We start from the raw sequence: 13,133 nt of genomic DNA, 5'->3' as shown, positions 1-13,133 counted from the left end.
CTTTTGTTCTGCCGTCTGTGACATCTTTTGATGATCTACTTCTATCACTGCCTTTGCCTACAACCACACCACCCCCCTCCACCTCTGTGTTCCCCCCCCCCCCACCACTCACCCCCCCCCCCCCACCCCCCACCCCACCGCACCTTCAACCAGCTTATATTTCAACCCTTCCTGGTATTCACCTAGTTCTGTTGAAGGGTCATGAGGACTCAAAATGTCAACTCTTTTCTTCTCCGCTGATGCTGCCAGACCTGCTGAGTTTTTCCAGGTAATTCTGTTTTTGTTTTGGATTTCCAGCATCTGCATTTTTTTGTTTTTATCTCTGTGTTTTTTTTTTGTTAAATGATATCAAAAAATCTGTAAGTCTATAAGTAATGATTATTTCCTCAGAGTCACTCCCGCTGTGCCCCATAACTTTGCCAAAAGCATGGCAAAAAGTTTATTTATGCATATATTTCTTCTCCACTTCCTCTGAAGTTACACGGCATTGCAGGAGTCTTGCCTGTCAGGGTCCTGGACTGATTAACCCCATTGTTTGTGGAGTAGTGGGAGGGTCACAAAATTTAAGTATGCCCAGCTTGGAGATATCCCAGGTGCCCACATTCGGCCTAAGGCTGCATGCTGACACTGTTACGTAGATCTGTGTTCAAGCAATTGCTCCCTCTGCATTGCCCATTTGCTTCCTTTTAAGAAGCAACTAAAAAAAAAATCTCACATTTCTGAGGGCTTGAGCACTCAATCCACAGATAGGACTCACAAACTGCATTCAGCATATTGAGTTCCCTCCTTTTATGGTATGCATAGGCTGTTCAATTTGCCCTGACCTGCTATTGGGAAAAGGAAGTCGAAATGATCAACTTTGGGGGTTCCCAGATGAGGTTAGGACCCTGTGTATTTGATTTCAAAATATATGTCTGAGAAAAGACTAAGACAAACATTTGGGATTCCAATTCATGAAGTTCCACTTCAAACCAAAAGCTGTTTTGTTTGTTGGAAATTCTATGACTTGGTGGCATCACAAATTGTATTGAAACTTGAATGGCTCCATGTGAAAACATGGAAAGGGAAAGGAAGGCATTTGGTTCAAATCTTACGTTACTACAAAGCCAGAAAATCTAAACCTTATCTGTACAGTACAATTTTGCCAGCATATTGCTGTTGTGTTATTAACCTCTGCAACCTATACTTAAATTTACATTTGCTTCCTGCACAGCTCGACCAAACGTTAGCTTGTCTACACAATCCATTACGATTCTGAGTGGTTCAGAGGGTTCTGTGAGATGTGACGTCGCTGGGTTTTATCCTTGGCAGTTGGATATCAGCTGGATCAAGATATCAAAGTCAAGAACAGAAAATGTTTCATTAGAAAGCTATACAAATCATTTTGCCAACAATAATGACAAAACATTTAACGTTTCCAGTCAACTGACGATTCGACCAACAGTGAAAGATGATGGTGACAAGTATGGATGTGTGGTGAAACATTCAACATTTCCTGATGGTTTCACAGTAGAATCTGTACTGACTGTAACAGGTGAGTTCTACCATGAAAGAAATGTGAGTGTGAGAGGAGGGTGGAAGGAAGGAGAGGAGGACGAGTGTGAGTGAGAGAAGGCAAGGGGAGGAGGATGGCTAAGGTGGACGCATGAGAGGAAAGGGAAATTAGGGAATGGGAAAGAGAGAATGATTGGTAGTGCATTAATCCCTTAATATTTTAATAATTAATTAAAAACATTGGATGGTAATATGTGCATTAACCAACAAGGAGGGGAAATGGAAGTGTGGCAGTAAATTAAAATGACAGATGAGTGGAAGGTGCACTCATGCACTCAGGGTCATGCTTTTTTTTAATTCATGGTCAGTAGGTGTTGTTTAGTGACTGTCCTGAATTGCCCTTGAGAAGGGCACCCTCTTGAACTGCTGTAGTCCATCCGGTTCAGCTACACTCACAGTGCTCTTAGATGGGGAGCTCTAAGACTTTGTGACAGTGAAGGGATGATGATATATTTCCAAGTCAGGATGGTGTGTGACTTGGAGAGGAGCTTGCAGGTGGTATTGTTTCCATGTGTCTGTTGTCTCTGTTCTAATGGTAGAGGTCGCAGTTTGGAAGGTGTTGCTGAAGAAACATTGGCGAGATGCTACAGTGCATCTTCTGGATGGCACACACTCCTGCCATTGTGCATCAGGTTGGAGGGAGTGAAGGTTTCAGGTGGTGGGTGGGGTGCCAATCAAGTGGGCTGTTTTGTCCTGGATGGGGTTGAGCTTTTTGAGTGTTGTTGGAGCTGCACTCATCCAGGAAAGTGGGAGTATTCCATCACACTCCTGATTTGTGCCTTTTACAAGGATTTGGGATGTCAGGAGGTGAGTTACTTGGCACAGAATGGTGATGGTTGGATTCTCTCTTGTTGGAGTTGGTTATTACCTGGCACTTGTGTGGCACAATTGTTACTTGCCACTTATCAGCCCAAGCCTTAAGGTGTCCAGGTCTTGCTTCATGCTGACATGGACTGCTTCATTATCAGAGGAGTTATGAATGGAGCCGAATCTTATACAGTCATTGACACTTTTTTTTCTGATCTTATAATGGAGGGAAGATCATCGATGAAGCAGCTGAAGATGGTTGGGCATAGGGCACTGCCTGCAGGAACTCCTGCATCAATGTCATGGGGCTGAGATGATTTTCCTCCAACAACCACAACCATTTTCCTTTCTGCCAGTGAAAAGTTTACCCTCGATTCTCATTGACTTCAATTTTCTGAGGGCTCCTTGATGCCACAAGCACAGTCAAATGCTGTCTTCATGTCATGGGCAGGTCATCTCTCATTTTACCTCTGGAATTCACCTCTTTTGTCCATGCTTGGACCAATGTTGTCATGAGGTCAGGAGCTAAATGATCATAGTGGAACCTAAACTGAGCATCGATGAGTGGGTTATTGATAAGTAAGTGTCTCTAGTTTGCACAGTGGACAGCTTCTTCCATCATTTTTCTGATGATTGAGAGTAGACTGATGGGAAGCTTATTGGCTGGATTTGGTATGTCCTTTCTGTAGGCAGGACACACCTGGGCAATTTTGCATATTATCAGGTACTTTCTGGTGTTGTGGCTGTATTAGAACAGTTTGGCTAAGTGAGTTGGTTAGTTCTGGAGCGCAAATCTTCAGGACTACAGGAAGGATGTTGTTGGAACTCACAACCTTTGCTGTGTCCAGGGTGCTCAGCCTCTTCTTCATATCACAAGGAGTGAATCGGATTAACTGAAAACTGGTATCTGTGATGATGGGGGAAGAAGCCAAGATGGATCATCCACTTAGCACTTCTGGTTGAAAATGGTTGCAATGCTTCAGCCTTGTCTTTTGCAATAAGGTGCTTTGTTCATCCATCATTGAGAATGGGTCATGGCACTCCTTATCCCATTAGTACTTGTCCACCACCATTTGCAACTAGTTGTGGAAAGACTGCAGGGCATTGAACTGACCTGTTGGTTGTGGGATCACCTAGTTCTGCTGTTTCCATTGTTTAGCATGCTTTATGTCTTGTGTTGTAGCTTCCCCATGTTGGTACCTCATTTTTAGGTATGCCTGATCTCCTACATTCCTCATTGACAATAATGGTAGAGTAAGGGGTGTATGTGAGTTTCCAGATAGTGAATGAATACAATGCTATTGCCATTGATGGGCAAAACAGAGATGTTCCACAAAGTAGTCCCCAATGTGTGTTTGGCCTCCCCAGTGTAAAGACTACATTGTGAACAGCAAACATACAATCTGAAATTGAAAGAAGTCAACCATTTTTAAATCAATTACCACATTTTAGGCATTTTAAAGTAATTATAGGGAAGAATTTCACCCCCGTCAGGGACATTTGTGCACAGGTGGGAGGGAGCGAGTGTGGGTGCCGGTCAGGTACATGCCGCCATTTTACTTGGGCGAGTCAATTAAGGACCGTCCAGCGTGACACACACCCGGAAGCGCTCTGTGCTCCCTGTGTGGGCGTGGGGGGAGGGTGGTATTCCCTGAGTCGGGGCCTGCGTTCTTTCGCACATGTGCGTGAAAGAGTGCAGCAATCTCCCTGAGGCATAGAGGTGCCTCAGAGAGATTAGTTGAGCTTCTGGAAAATTTAATAAAGTTGAAAAAATTTTTTAACATATGTCCCCTCATGTGAAACTGTCACATGAGCTGGGATATGTCCATTACTTTTTTCAAACATTTTTATTAAATTAAGAAACCCTTCATGAAACCTCATCCTGCCCGTGGATGAGGTTTTGTGAAAAATGCGAAGGCCGCCTGGGCTGTTTGCCTGCCCGCCAACCCTAGGTTTGGACAGGCAGCGTTCTTAACAGCATTAATTACTTTGTTAATGGCCTTAATGGGCCTTTGACAGTTCTGTGGGCGGGCAGTCAACGCGGCTGCGCACCTGCCGAACTGACAATCTAAATGATGCGCGGTGATGTTGGGACGCACTCCCAACGTCACCGTGCGTCATTTTACTCATTGATGAGCAGGCCCCACCCCCGCTCACCGACGGGAGAATACTGCTCATAAATTTTCCCCTAAACAATTTCTAACACTTTTAAGGCAATTACAAATTTCCCAGACATTTTAATAATTAGACATTTTCCTTACTGTTACTGCTTCCAGGTCAAAGGCCATCACACAAGTTAATATCTAGCCTTCCTGTTCCTGCAAATTACATTGAAGATTGTATCATTAGACTTACCAAATGCAACACATTACAAAAAGATTTAACATAACCTTAAAAGCAGTGGGGTTAATTGTCATTTGCTATCACTCCTGGCTATGATGGAAAATGAGGTGACCAGCAATTGAAAATTGACCACCAGATGCCCACCCAATGCAATTGTACGTGGGCCTTGAAATGACCAAAACCAGAGGAAGCTTATGTAAACATTGAGCTGGGGCGATTGCAAGACCCCAATGAAATTTTCAGATACCAATGGGCTGGTCGTTCCACTTATCTTAATTCATCAAGCTATTGAGATCCCACTGCATCCCGCAGTAGATCCCATGATTTCGTATATGATCCTAGGGATTTTATCTCCTTGTCAAGTTTATCTACTTCTGTAAGGGGGCTATTTAAACACTCCCTTTGTAGCTTAAAAAACACAATTTTTTTGGAGGTAATTCAGATTTCTGGCACTAAGGGATCATCCTATAGCACTTCTTTGTACTGACTGCAGGATGGTGATATTGTGATCTGATCAGAGCACTGTAAAGTTTCATTATTACTTACTTAAATCTGTGCTCTGCTGTTTTGGCTGTGTAATTCAACACATATGGCCTTTGTTGATTTCTGCTCTGCATTTGCTGGTCTTGTTCAGTATTGACTCCACTCAGACCCCTTGCTCTCTTTTGGCTTCATCCTTAACTATTGCAACATTATTCAATTTTTTTTATTCATTCATGGGATGTGGGCTTTGCTGGCTAGCCAGCATTTATTGCATATCTGTATTTGCCCTTGAGAAGGTGGTGGTGAGCCACTGTAGTCCATGTGGTGTAGGTACAGCCGCGGTGCTGTTAGGAAAGGAGTTCCAGGATTTTGGCTCAGTGACAGTGAAGGAACAGCAATATATTTCCAAGTCAGGACGGTGAGTGACTTGGAGAGGAACTTCCACGTGGTGGTGTTCCCATGTATCTGCTGCCCATGTCCTTTTAGATGGTAGTGGTCGTGGGTTTGGGAGGTGCTGTCTAAAGAGCCTTGATGTGTTCCTGCAGTGCATCTTGTAGATGGTACACACTGCTGCTACTGTTCAACTGTGATGGAGGGACATTTATGTTTATTTTTCCTTCCTATATGTAGCATGTTAACTGATTATTAGGTTAATATGGTATGGAAAATCCTCAGGTTTGCTCCTAATGATCAATTCCATCATTTTACACACAATTAAAGTGAGACTGATGGGTCTGCAGTTACCTGTTATTGTTTTGTCACTCTTTTTGGTTAGTGGTGCCATATTATTCTGTTTCAATAGTCTGGCAGCCTCTGTAATTTCATGGACTGTTTCATGATATTTATTATTGTCTCACAAATCTGCTGAGATAAACATCATCTATTCCTTTTGACTTATTTGCTTTAAGCACTTTTAACATTTCTAAGACTTTCATCTCACTTATACCTATGTAACTGATTTTACTTTGAGTATCTTTCTTTGGCGAATGCACGTTGCTCCTGTCTTCCTTTATGAATACTTGAAGGAAGTAATCATTTGCAGTATTTACATTTTATTTTTAGTCTTTATTCTAATCGTTTTCTAAGCTCTCGCTATCGTTCTGAAGAACTGAGTGTTAACACCAAATCTGCATGAATGCTCCGTTAAACATCATGGATCATTATCAGTTCTCCTTATGCTTTGAATAATTTAAATACCTATTTGTTTTTATATTCTTAAACTTTACAGAACCTAGGAATCATTCACTTGTAATTTCAGCTATAATCTGTGTTACGGTATTATTATGTATAACACTTGGCTGTGGAATTTTCATTTGGAGAAGGCAGTCAAAAGGTAAGACACTTTTTAATCTTATAAATAAATGAAATAACCTGTTATTAGTTGTTTCTTTAGTTCATTCTTAGGCAGTGGGAGCTGCTATCAAGGCCATCATTTATTGCCCATCCCTCGATACCCTGTATGCTGATGAACCTTCATCTTCAACCCTTGAAGTCTGTCTGATGATGGTACTCCCACTATGCTCTTAGTTAGGGTGCTCTAGACTTTTTGGCTGATGACGATGAAGTAACAGAATAATATCCAATTAAATTATAACGATTTGTGATTTGAGAGCGGAACATGGAGGTGCAAATTTGTGGGTTTGGACAGTGCTGTCGAAGAAATCTTTGCGAGTTACTGCGGTTCATTCTATAGAAAGCAAAGAATGCAGTCACTGTGTACTGCTGGTGGAGTGAGTGAATCTTTAATCATTGGCGTAGCCACAATGATTCAGGGACAGTCTCTGTTGTTGTATTAATTCTTTCAAAAACTCAATCCTCCAGTTATATTTGAAGGAGCCATACATTTGGCATTTGAGCCTATTTTTCTTTTCATCAAAGCCTGCTTTGTTTCAACAATGTGGTTTTAAATTCTTCAACATTATTTGAATGAAATGCATATAAACCAGCTGTGGCTCAATGGTAGCATTCCTACCTCCACGGCAGAGGCCGAGGTTTCAAGTAGTACTCCAGAGACTTGATGTTGTGGCCAATGTTTATTCCTCAACCACCATTACTTAAAAAAAACATAAATTTTGTGATCGTTATTACATTTGCTGTTTGTGGAAACTTGCTGTGAATAAATTAGATGTTGTATTTCAAACATGTCAACAGAGACTAGAATTTGAAAATACTTCATTTACTGTAAAGCACCTTTGGACATACTGAGGTCATAAAAAAATATAATTGAAAGACTTCCTTTCTAATAGTACCAAAAATAAATAATTAATAAAGAAGTACAATTCAGAGGTAAAACAATTCCAGCAAAACTCAGTATATTTTTGAGTTGGTCCAACAATATAGTGAAAAATGTCAATCAGTCTTGCAGTATAAGTGCACCAAAAGTAGCACATTTCATACTTTTGAAGAGATCATAATTATCACTGAGCAATTAAATAAATTTAAAGCCCAAACTGTATAGTTAGACAACAGAAGTGTTTAATATATTAAAAAAATTGTTTCAATATTGTGGAAGACATGGTGTATCCAATTGATTCATGGTGCTCTGTCATCCTCCAATACAAACTAAAACAGAAGAATGTTGGAATAATGGAAATGTCACTGGCATTGTACACGGAAATGTAACACAACTGCTGACTTCAGCAGAAACAGTCTTAGAATAGGACAAGGAGAGTATGAAGGAATAGTGGAGGAAGGGAAAGAGGAGAGAAAGATAAGGAAAAATCAGGAACTGGGGAAGAAGAGTTAAAGTAGAACAGATAATGAGAAAATGCTTTTGTTAAGTTTTTAGAATTACCGAATTTTGTATGAAAAGTAACTAACTTAGATTAATATAGAAGAGATAAATCCTATATAAAAAACACTCTCAAAGTCCATATGCAAAGTATTCCATTTAAAATTACCAGTTCAACTGGCAGTTATAGAATTGGATTTTTGTTTGTGGATCCCAATGGATATGGCAGGTACAAGGCATGGCGATTTCCTAGCTGGATAGAGTTTGGGTGATCACTGGCATTCCTCAGCTGTGTTTCAGGCTCAGCAGGGTGCGCCTGTATGCCAATTGGAAAATTTCAGTTGGCGTCAGCAGAATGGCCTGCCCCTTGATTGGCCTAACTGGCTATCTGCCGCTTGTGCGACAATGGTGGCAGGCTGCTTGCTAGTGGGAAATAGCAGGTCACACCTCCAACGCCATCCCTCCCCCTTGCCCCTCCCATGCCATCCTGATCCCATGTCAGTCCATCTATCTCATGCCATGCCCCAAGCCAAGCCCATCCCACGTAAATCCATCCTTCCCATGCCACCACTCCCATGCCATCCCTTCCCTCCGACTCCTTGCATAGCATTCCCATACAATGCTATTTCATCCTCCCCATACCAGCCCTGTGATGCTATCCCATTCCTCCCACTCCTTCCTTAGACCCCCATCCCATGCCATTCCATCATTCATACACAGTAGTCTTCCAGAATTTACTTTAATTCTCCTTAGTATTCCAGCTATTCCTCTGAGGTAAGATTCTATGGGGCTCCTTCCATTAGCTTTTTGGCTCCACATTTTCCTTTCCTGGCCTCATGACTGTGGATGCATCAGCTCCTTGTTTAGGTTGCCAGCAGATTCAACTGCGTTCCCACAGCTTTCCATGCTAACTCTGCTGACTGCTTTCTGCCACAAGGCCCTGAGAGGACCACTGTAGGTTTCTCCCACTAGCTGCAAGCTAGAATAAATCTTCCAGCTGTCTTATCCTCATGAAATCCAAACTGCATTTCCTCTGTCTGTTCCCAAACTGAACTGCTTCAGTCAGCAACCACACACAGAAAAATTAACAGAATAACCTTCTGGCCAGGGATTCACTATGAATCACTATCTCCAAGGCAACATGGCAGGCTTTGGGATGATTCAACCAGAAGTGCAATCAAATTATTATACTTTCAAAAATATAATTTTTGATTCTGCAACCCATATGATAGTTGATATTGCTGATGGAGATTACGACTCTCTTTCTCAGAATTGCTAGCGTTTAGCTTCTTTTATTGCGATAATGATAACCACACATTATTTAAGATGTTTTCCAATATCAACTCTGACAAAAGACACATATGTTAGCTTTTAACTATAATTAAAGCCAAGCTTGTTTGAATTGCATTTTCCTCAGGATTGCTTAGCAGTTTGTCAATCAGATGCCCCAATTTCTACAGTTAAAAATTTAACTGCTAAAACTCAGATGCTCTCAATTTCTACAATTAAAAATTTAATTGAAAAACTAAAAGTTATACTCTAAAACATATAAATTATGAACTGGGTATTTGCAACAAAGTTATTAGGTTCAACATTTAACTTTTCATTATATTATGCAATGATTAATTTCTCATGCTCCTGACATTTACATTCCATCTAGGTCATAATCAAGATGATGAAGAAAAGCAATCATTTCTGAACAGTAAGTCACCTGACCCTAAAGCTGTGCCACACATACCAGAAACTGGAACAAGTAAGCTATTAGCCATTTGTACCAGACAGTTTTTTTTCATTTTTCTATCTAGATCCCAAGCTGCATATCATTCTGGTAAAAGTAGGCTTTAGATTTGAAGTTTCCATTCTCCAAGTTCAACGACATAAGCGCAACCAAATTTAGCACAGACTCAAGTTATCCAATTGTTCATGCTGCCAAACATATTTAATGTCAGTGTTATATTTGAGAAAAAGAGCAAAGTGAAATTCCCACCTCACTGAATTGGAATCTTACCACTGACTGTTCTAAGAATGCAACAGATGGCTCTTATTTTGTGCCTTCTGATACATTATGCTGGTGTGAATTTTAATTTTGACTTCAGTTCTTATAGTAATAAAAGGATTTTATCAATCCCTGATTTGGACCAAATCTTATGTATCTGTTCCATGCACGACAATCAACAAACCTATGAAACCCTGATGAACAACTTTAAAAAATGGAAGAAGATCATGGCAGACATTTCTTGTTTAAAAATCACAGACGGTTGTGGCACAGCCTCTTGTTACATTTGATTATTAAAGTGTTTATATTCCTGTTAAGGTGTAACATAATACCAGGATTTTAACGACACGCTGTGGGTCTCAACATCAGCACAAAATGTGTGTCCCGAGCCCATGTTGGTGGATAGCAGGACAGCAGAGGCTATTTTACAGCCCCAGAGTTGCTGCCTCAATCACAATCACCATTAGAGGTAGCCACTGCTGAGGCTGCAAGAGGAAAGGAAGGGTGACTCCATGTTGAAATGCCCTCACAGATAAACAGCCACTTTTATTTCAATATCATGGCCAGGTGGGCAAGGCCCCCTGGTGGTTGGACAGGGATAACTTCCCCAGTGGCAGTTTCACGGTGGCAGGGTTGCCATTGGCACTGGTGGTCTACTCTGTGGGCCATGGAGTGGCCAGACACAAAGGCCCCATGCCCCCCAACCCACAGGAAACTGCTGGGAGGCCACCTTAATGTTTCTGCATCATTCCCAGGCCAGAAGCGCCTATTCCCCTTTTCCTTGGTTTGCCCTATAATTCATCTCCTCCCAGTTCCTCTACCCAACCCTCCAATATCTACCCCCTTTCAAGCTAGCATTGCCTACCCAGGATCCCAGGACTCATGCTCAGCAGTCTACCCAAGTTCATGCTGTCATTGCCTACACCAATACATGTTAGCACCTTCAATCTACTTTGTTTTCTCTTTTCCTCACTCAGTTCATATCAGTACTCCCCTCAACCTCAAACTGTCCTCTTTCTTCAACCTAGTTCAGTTTATGTTTCTTCTTTACTTGACTCCTTCCTCTTACCGGAAGCTGCTGCTGCTCTGCGTAATGTAATTCTGCTGCATGATGTTAACGAAAGAAAGAAAATGTTAATGAAAACAAGGAGAATTCATACTCTCAGCAGACAGTATGTTCCATCCCCTTGTACAGCAGCCGTGTCAAGTGGGAAATGTGAGGTACTGAGCCCAGACCCAAACTGCTTTCCAAACGGGGCCTGACTCCAAAACGCTTTGTGCACAGAATGTGGAGAGTCAGCATGCATGCTGTTTTCCACCTGTCTGTGACACAATGGCCTAAATGTTTCTCAGAGAAATATTGGCCGGGATTTTCCAGCCCCTCCGTGGCGGTACCCACTGCAGGGGAGGCGATGGGACAGCCAAAGCTCCACTGGCTTTTGACGGGAATGGAAGATCCTGGCAACAATGCAAGAGCAACGCAAAGGGCTTAAGGAAACACTAATGGCCCTGTATTGGAGTTGCACAAATTTCACATTTCTGTATTTTATATAATTATTTAATTTTATAACCAAGTTGTGGAATTTTCTTCTGTGCTGTTCGAGTCTACTTGACTGGAATAAAATCAGAGCGAAAAGAGAAATCAGTAAGAATGAGAAACAATTCAGTATTTATCTGAAATATTTCAGAAAGCCTCAACCTCAGCAACATTAAAGAAGAAGCTGTTTCATTTAAGTCCAATGTTGATAGTTGAGGATATAAGAAGAACAGATGATAACGATTTGCAGCGCAAAAATAAAACCCTGATCCTCTCAGTGGCGAGAAGGCAAAGGATAGTGAAGATAATAAATTCGATAAAATGCCTTGAGCTACAAATTCATCTGAGCTGTTAATCAGGTGTAGGGAATGCAATTTGTAACCACCAAAGTCATTGTGGAGATAATGCCCTGCCATCACATGGAGGATACACTCCATCGTGTTGTGTGGTACGACCACTGTGCTAAATGGGATAGATTTGGAACAGATCTAACAACTCAAAAATGGGCATCCATGAGGTACTGACGGGCAGCAGCAGAATTGTACTCGAACACTATCTGTAACGTCATGGTCCAGCATATCCCCCCACTGTACCATTACCATTAAGCCAGGGGATCAACCCCAGTTCAATGAGGAGTGCAGGAGGGCATGCCAGCAGCAGCACCAGGCATACCAGAAAATGAGGTGTCAATGTGTTGAAGCTATAACACGGGACTACTTTAGTGCCAAGTAGCACAGCGTTAGACAGGGCTAAGCGAACCCACAACCAATGGATCAGATCTAAGCTCTGCAGTCCTACCACATCCAGTTGTGAATGGTGGTAGACAATTAAACAACTCACTGGAGGAGGAGGCTCCACAAATGTCCCCATCCTCAATGATGGAGGAGCTCAGCACATCAGTGCAAAAAATAAGGCTGAAGCATTTGCTACAATCTTCAGCCGGAAATACCGAGTGGATAATCCATCTCGGCCTCCACCGGGAGGTCCCCAGCATCACAAATGCTAGTCTTCAACCAATTCGATTCACTCCATGTGATATCAAGAACTAGTTGAAGACACTGGATACTGCAAAGGCTACGGGCCCTGACGATATTCCGGCAATTGTACAGAACCTGCCCCCCATTAACCAAGTTTTCCCAGCACAGCCACAACACTGGCACCTACCTGGCTATGTGGAAAATTGCCCAGGTATGCCCTGTACACAAAAAGCAGGACAAATCCAACCCAGCCAATTACCGCCCCATCAGTCTACCCTTGATTATCAGGAGAGTAATGGAAAGTGTCATCCACAGTGCTATATTGCGGCATTTGCTTAGCAATAACTTGCTCACTGTTCTGCCACGGCCACTCAGCTCCTGACATCATTGCAGCCTTGGTTCAAGTGAGGTTAGAGTAACTGCCCTTGACATCAAGGCAGCATTTGACTGAGTGTGTCAGTAAAGAGCCCTAGCAAAACTGGAATCAGGGGGAAAATATTCCGCTGGTTGGAGTCATACCTAGCACAAAGGAAGATGGTTGTGGTTGTTGGAGGTCAGTCATCTCAGCTCCAGGACATCACTGCAGGAGTTCCTCAGGGCAGTGCTCTTGGCCCAATCATCTTCAGGTGCTTCATCAATGACCTCCCTTCCATCATAAGGTCAGAAGTGGGGATGTTCACTGATGATTGCACAATTTTCAGCACC

The 13,133-nt window shown here is 42.1% G+C and overlaps 1 protein-coding gene across 1 annotated transcript in view; it reads left to right on the top strand.

The window, feature by feature from the left end:
- Positions 1–13,133, top strand: part of LOC121282818 (uncharacterized protein DDB_G0290685-like) — a 98,272-nt gene that overhangs the window by 16,686 nt on the left and 68,453 nt on the right. Inside the window, exons 3-5 of the mRNA XM_041196633.1 lie at positions 1,214–1,534; positions 6,416–6,520; positions 9,579–9,671. Of these exons, the coding sequence (XP_041052567.1) occupies positions 1,214–1,534; positions 6,416–6,520; positions 9,579–9,671 (519 nt within the window). The remainder of the gene's footprint in view (positions 1–1,213; positions 1,535–6,415; positions 6,521–9,578; positions 9,672–13,133) is intronic.

Source organism: Carcharodon carcharias, chromosome 10 (assembly GCF_017639515.1).
Source record: "Carcharodon carcharias isolate sCarCar2 chromosome 10, sCarCar2.pri, whole genome shotgun sequence".
NCBI classification, from domain to species: domain Eukaryota; kingdom Metazoa; phylum Chordata; class Chondrichthyes; order Lamniformes; family Lamnidae; genus Carcharodon; species Carcharodon carcharias.
This window is presented reverse-complemented; position numbering and strand designations above follow the sequence as displayed.